At 39.4% G+C, this 6052-nt stretch overlaps 1 protein-coding gene across 4 annotated transcripts in view; it reads right to left on the bottom strand.

Annotated features, from left to right (window-relative positions):
* Window positions 1–6052, bottom strand: part of LOC103396989 (phosphatidylinositol transfer protein beta isoform-like) — a 25664-nt gene that overhangs the window by 9167 nt on the left and 10445 nt on the right. For all 4 annotated transcript variants that reach the window (XM_008335237.3, XM_025052891.1, XM_025052892.1 and 1 more), the window contains 3 exons: window positions 4115–4192; window positions 276–386; window positions 54–176 (listed from right to left, as the gene is read on the bottom strand). In XM_008335237.3, the coding sequence (XP_008333459.1) occupies window positions 54–176; window positions 276–386; window positions 4115–4192 (312 nt within the window). The remainder of the gene's footprint in view (window positions 1–53; window positions 177–275; window positions 387–4114; window positions 4193–6052) is intronic.

The following is a 6052-nucleotide window of genomic DNA, read 5'->3' as shown; positions in this document are numbered from 1 at the left end:
TATATATATATATATATGATTCTGTGGTTGATTTGTGTCATTTTCGTAATTACCTCATCCAACTCCTTTTGAGTCTCCGCCTCCATTCGTCTGATGTCATCCATATTTAGCTGCACCCATTTGTCTATCCAGCAGAAGAGTTGGCGATGAAAGTTATTAAAGATCCTCTTCTCTTGCTGAAGGTGGAAGAAGTTAGGTCAGTTGAATGAATGAAAAAAAAAAACAAGATCAAGAGCCAAACTCTACTAACCACAGGAATGACACGCCACACTTACGTCATGGATGAAATTCTCCACCTTGGACTGCAGACCCCACCACTTGAACTTGACGGTGACAAGTTTGTAGGCACACATCCTTGGGCAGTCTGTGCTATTAACCAGCTCTTTCTGTGAGAACAGCAAATGACAGACAACACTGACAATACGCCCTGTGTACATGATGCAGCAGCAACAAAAATCAAAGAAAATATTACAAGCAGCTTTAACCAGATGTGCTCACCAACTAAAGGGAGTAATGATGGACCTGATGGCAATCTATAGTTAACAATGCAGCCACTTAAGGGGTACATACTGTGGAAGAAAAGAAAGAGAGAGAGAGAGAGAGACAGACAGACAGAAGACAGGTGGCTAATCAGAAATTTCAGGGATTTTTAAGGAAGTGAGGGCAGCTTTGAGAAGGATGAAGAGAGGAACCTCCAGGTGTTGGTCACACGTGGAGGTCTGGCCATGTTAAGGAGAGAGTGCAGTGGAATTATTAACCAGGTTGTTTAAAACAATTCTGTATATTGAGAGGATGCCTAACAGAACTGATGTTCTACAGAGAAATACAGTTGATGACAATGAAGGTATGGGAAATCACTGAGCAGCAGTTTGATTTTATGCCCAGAAAAAAAATTACAATTTTGCTTTGACAGTGCAGAGAAGGTCAGGAAGAACTGCACTGTCTTAGTAGATTTAGAGAAAACGTATGATAACACTATCAGTCACCATAGTTCCTAGGAAGGAACTGTTGGGCTGTATGAGGAAGGTTTTTCCGCTGGTAGTCATAAAGAGTATGTGGAAATTGTAATCATTAAAAAAAAATATACAACCCTAATACTTTATGTATGGAAGTTGCTAAAATTATTATGAATATTAAGATTTTGAAATGTTTGCACTGCTTTGCCTCCCTCTTAGGAAAAGGCAGTGGGGAAGCACAGCAAGTGGATAAACTCCATTTAAAGAACCAATTTCTCTGCTTACGCTGCGAAAGCAACACCTCTCCCAACAGGCATGTCTTTGTGGCCAAAGAAAGCAGATGAAACTGAGCTTAAACATGATAAGGGGCTTCTTAGTGCATTATTAGTGCAGAGGACCTGCACACCTTGAGCAGTTCACACACAAACATCATTTTCCCTGGGAGATCTGCTGTTTAATTAATCACTTAATTCCTGCTCTGCATTCTGAGTGTCACAGCACTGCCACAATCACCTCTCTACCCACTGTCGTTTGATTCTATGATCATGGTGGAGCGTGGGTGCAATAGAGAAGGAGGTGTGGGGGCTGAGAACCATTTCTAAATTTGCAGTGGGTTTAGAAAAGGAGGAACTTCACATATAACAGATTCCACATCAAAACATTCTACGGTGACATTTATTCTCTCCCCTTTTTCATTCCCCATGCTCAAAGGAGCTTTGAGTTGTTTTCAGAAATACAAAGGGGAAGTGATATACAAGCATGTGTGCATGCAGAGAAAGAACAGTTTCACTGCCCTAAGGAGCTGACAGATTGTGCTTCTGTTGTCATATACAGTGGGGGAAATAAGTATTTGGCCCCTTGCTAATTTTGCAGGTTTGCCCACTTACAAAGAATGCAAAGATCTATAATTTTAATCGTATGTGTATTCTAACAGTGAGAGACAGAAGCCCAAAAAGAATTCCAGAAATTCACATCATATGAATTTATAAAAATTGATAACCATCTGATGAGGAAAAACAAGTCAAGTGTAGCCTTATAATCTACACTGCTATACATCTAAACTCCACAGCATAGCATTTTCTTTTTGGTCACACTTTGTGTCCTTTACTAAAGTCTTTAAGGTTTTCATATTTTCAGCATTGGAGAAGCAACGTTCTGTTGTCATCTGGCCTTCTTGTGGCCATAGATGCCAGCCATAGATTACTTTTACACTGTGCTTCCCTGACTGATATTGCAGCCTCCACAAACACAGGTTGGGTGTTGAGATGGCATTTTAAGCTCTTATAAGAGTATACATAAACTCTTATATGCAGTCAGTGCAAATAATGTGTGAACTGCTTGTGTATTAAAACAACTAAAAGTGGATGGACAGTTGAATTATTGGATCTAACATCGCACACTTTCAAATTTTTAAATCTGGTTATTCTTCAGAAACTAAGGCAATTAAAAAGTTTTTAAAAAGATAGAGAAGGCCAACAATGCCTACTAAAACCCTTTATTGGACAAAATGTATAAATGTCTGAAGCAAATAGCCCATTCCTGTTTCCATCTGTTCCAGATTGCACTTGCACTAAAAACCTTAATCTTTATCTGCCTCAGGACCTAAAATGTCCATTACAGCCAATTAGAGCTGAGAAAGAGGTGATTTGTCTTCATCAAACTTCAGCTTCAACAGTAGTAATGACATTGCTCTAACCTTCTGATTATTACAGGGGATGGTGCTAGTTTTGATGTGAAAATATATCTACAAATTAGTCTATTAAAAATGTGAGCAATCCTGTACTTCCATACTCACATTTCCCTTTAACTAGCTGTCTAACATTGTCAACATAAAAAATAATTTTATAATTTCAGTACGCTAACACATTAAGAGAACTAGGGTCACAGCTTAGGATTTATTTGTTGTGCTTTTGACTTGTCGGATAGAGGCTGTTCTTCTAAGCGTTACAATCAATTTTATTAGATTTCTGTAGCAACGGTTTCATCACAATTATCTCCAAATTGAACCACAACAGAATTTGGGTAAACAGCTCTTCAAACAATTGCAATTAAGGCAGAATAATCTTAGGAGCAATAAATACAGACTCAACGAATAATTCAAAGCTTCAGACAAACAGTTGTAAAAATGGCAAAGCATTCCATGTACGGACTTATGCGTGTAATGCTAGCAACAAAGCTAGTAGACGTTACATTTACAGCAAGTTGTTTATACCTTGATAAACTTGTGCCCATTAAATGGTGACCTACCTTTAGCCAGTCTTATGGTCAAATTCTGACTTTTGTCATGAATGACTAAATTATTTGAATTTTAGGTGAACCTGGAATTAAGCAGTCTATGAGGAAACAACAACTTGGAAACGATTTGTTTTATTTGACAAAGGTAAAGGTAGGTATGGACACTGTTAATAAAAAGTGTTTTTTTATAATGTTAGGGAGTGTGAAGAAATATTTAAAAATAAAGTGATGATGGTTTGTGTAGGTTCTCAGTCACCCAGGTCATTTAATCCAATAATAATAATAATAATAATAATAATAATAAATAGTTACATCGAAAGCAACTGGACAAAGTAGGTTTTTGTTTTTTAAGATGATTCACATTTCATCCAAGAGGCTTCTTCAGTTCTTCAGAACATCCTTCATAGTTCTTCAGAACTTTGTCCAGGTGCTTTCTATGTAACTATTTTTTTAGATAAAGTGATGATGTCATGTTTAAATTAACGTACAACAACAAAATACCAGTTGTGTCTTATGTTCAATGAATTATGAACACTCAAGCACATTACAACGGACATCCTTCACAGTTTGTAATCCTTGGAAACCACAAATTGCATATCTGCTATAGTGCCCATTTATCTACAACATGGATTTGTAGCCATTTGTAGTCACACACTACCTTCCCAACACTAGGAAGGTCTAAGCCTGACCAAATGACTAAATCGCTCGTATAAAGAGCATGTTTTAGGTCAACCTAGTTTTGGTTATTCTTATTTAGGCTTTAAATTTTGCCCAAGAAAGTCTCCTGAATTAGTTGTATGAGAGCTGCTGTATATCAGGTTATTGTACTGATAACAAAAATGAAACAACTAGGGGAAAGTCAAGGCCACTACAGAAGATGTCAAGCAACATCTGTTCAAATGGACTAAAATTAAAGCCATTACCTTCCAGGTGGGCCCCAGAGGTCCTCTGCCTGTCTTAACAGACTTGAACTTGGCTGGATCTGCGTCTGGCTTGTAGTCCTATAGTCATAAGAATTGTATGTGATGAAAACAACACATGCAGGATGTCAGCTCTATTATAACAAAATGCAAGCGTTTGGGAACAACAGCAACTCAGCCACGAAGTGGTAGGCCACGTAAAGTGACGGAGAGGGGTCAGCGGATGCTGAAGCCCCTAGTGCAAAGAGGTCGCCGACTTTCTGCACAGTCAACTGCTACAGAGCTACAAACTTCGTGTGACCTTCAGATTAGCCCAAGTACAGTACGCAGAGAGCTTCATGGAATGGGTTTCCATGGCCGAGCAGCTGCAGCCAAGCCACACATCACCAAGTGCAATGCAAAGCGTTGGATGCAATGGTGTAAAGCACGCCGCCACTGGCCTCTAGAGCAGTGGAGACGCGTTCTCTGGAGTGATGAATCACGCTTTTCCATCTGGCAATCTGATGGACGAGTCTGGGTTTGGAGGTTGCCAGGAGAACGGTACATTTCAGACTGCATTGTGCCGACTGTGAAATTTGGTGGAGGAGGAATTATGGTGTGGGGTTGTTTTTCAGGAGCTGGGCTTGGCCCCTTAGTTCCAGTGAAAGGAACTTTGAATGCTTCAGGATACCAAAACATTTTGGACAATTCCATGCTCCCAACCTTGTGGGAACAGTTTGGAGCGGGCCCCTTCCTCTTCCAACATGACTGTGCACCAGTGCACAAAGCAAGGTCCATAAAGACATGGATGACAGAGTCTGGTGTGGATGAACTTGACTGGCCTGCACAGAGTCCTGACCTGAACCCGATAGAACACCTTTGGGATGAATTAGAGCGGAGACTGAGAGCCAGGCCTTCTCGACCAACATCAGTGTGTGACCTCACCAATGCGCTTTTGGAAGAATGGTCAAAAATTCCTATAAACACTCTACTCAACCTTGTGGACAGTCTTCCCAGAAGAGTTGAAGCTGTAATAGCTGCAAAAGGTGGACCGACATCATATTGAACTCTGGGTTAGGAATGGGATGGCACTTCAGTTCATAGTATGAGTCAAGGCAGGTGAGCGAATACTTTTGGTAATATAGTGTATATTCAGCTGACTCCAAACATCCAGTTTCTGTATCTATTTGAAATTTGAATGTTAATTCATGGGTATTCTAGAACAATACATTGTGGTGATTTAGCCAAAGTCCTTTATGATTTGCTTGAACAAATTTAACATAAAAATACAGGGAGTTTTAAAAAGGTTCTTTAGTCATTCATCAACAAAAAAAATATGTGCTTATGTTGGCATGGTTTGGTATTTGGCCACTGGATGCACAAAATGTTTTGTTTGTGTCTTGTGTAAAAAAAAAAAAAGGTTTCAGAAAAATGCAACAGAAACATGATTTTAGACTCTGAGTACTTGTGACTTGAAAGTAGGGATGCATCAATCCAACCTTATAAATCCAGAAACACAGCCCTGGGATTTGTATATCAGCCACTTACCAATACTGATCCGATACCGTTGTAGAATTAGTAAACTAACACGTTAACACCTAAAAACCTCAGCTATTTAGCTATTAAATCTATATTTGACCGGTCGTTAAATGCTGATATTGGATTGGTGCACCCATAATTAGAAGCATGGAGACTCGGATCCCATCATCTGGACTGAGTCTTTAACCCTTGTGTGGTGTTCGGGTCTGTGGGACCCATTTTCACTTTTTAATAAAAGTGAATATAATGATATAATTATTTAATTTTTCAAACTGAGACTCACTGGCTTTGGCTCATTTTCTGTGAAGAACATATATCAGAATACATATTTAATGACCACACACAATACACCCCCCCTACACATTTCTATTACATATAAGATGTTCGGGTCCCACACCCACACCCACCCACCCACACACCCAC

Source organism: Cynoglossus semilaevis, chromosome W, assembly GCF_000523025.1.
Source record: "Cynoglossus semilaevis isolate Cse_v1.0 chromosome W, Cse_v1.0, whole genome shotgun sequence".
Classification (NCBI taxonomy): domain Eukaryota; kingdom Metazoa; phylum Chordata; class Actinopteri; order Pleuronectiformes; family Cynoglossidae; genus Cynoglossus; species Cynoglossus semilaevis.
The sequence above is the reverse complement of the archived record's forward strand: the minus strand, read 5'-3'. Positions and strand labels throughout refer to the sequence as shown.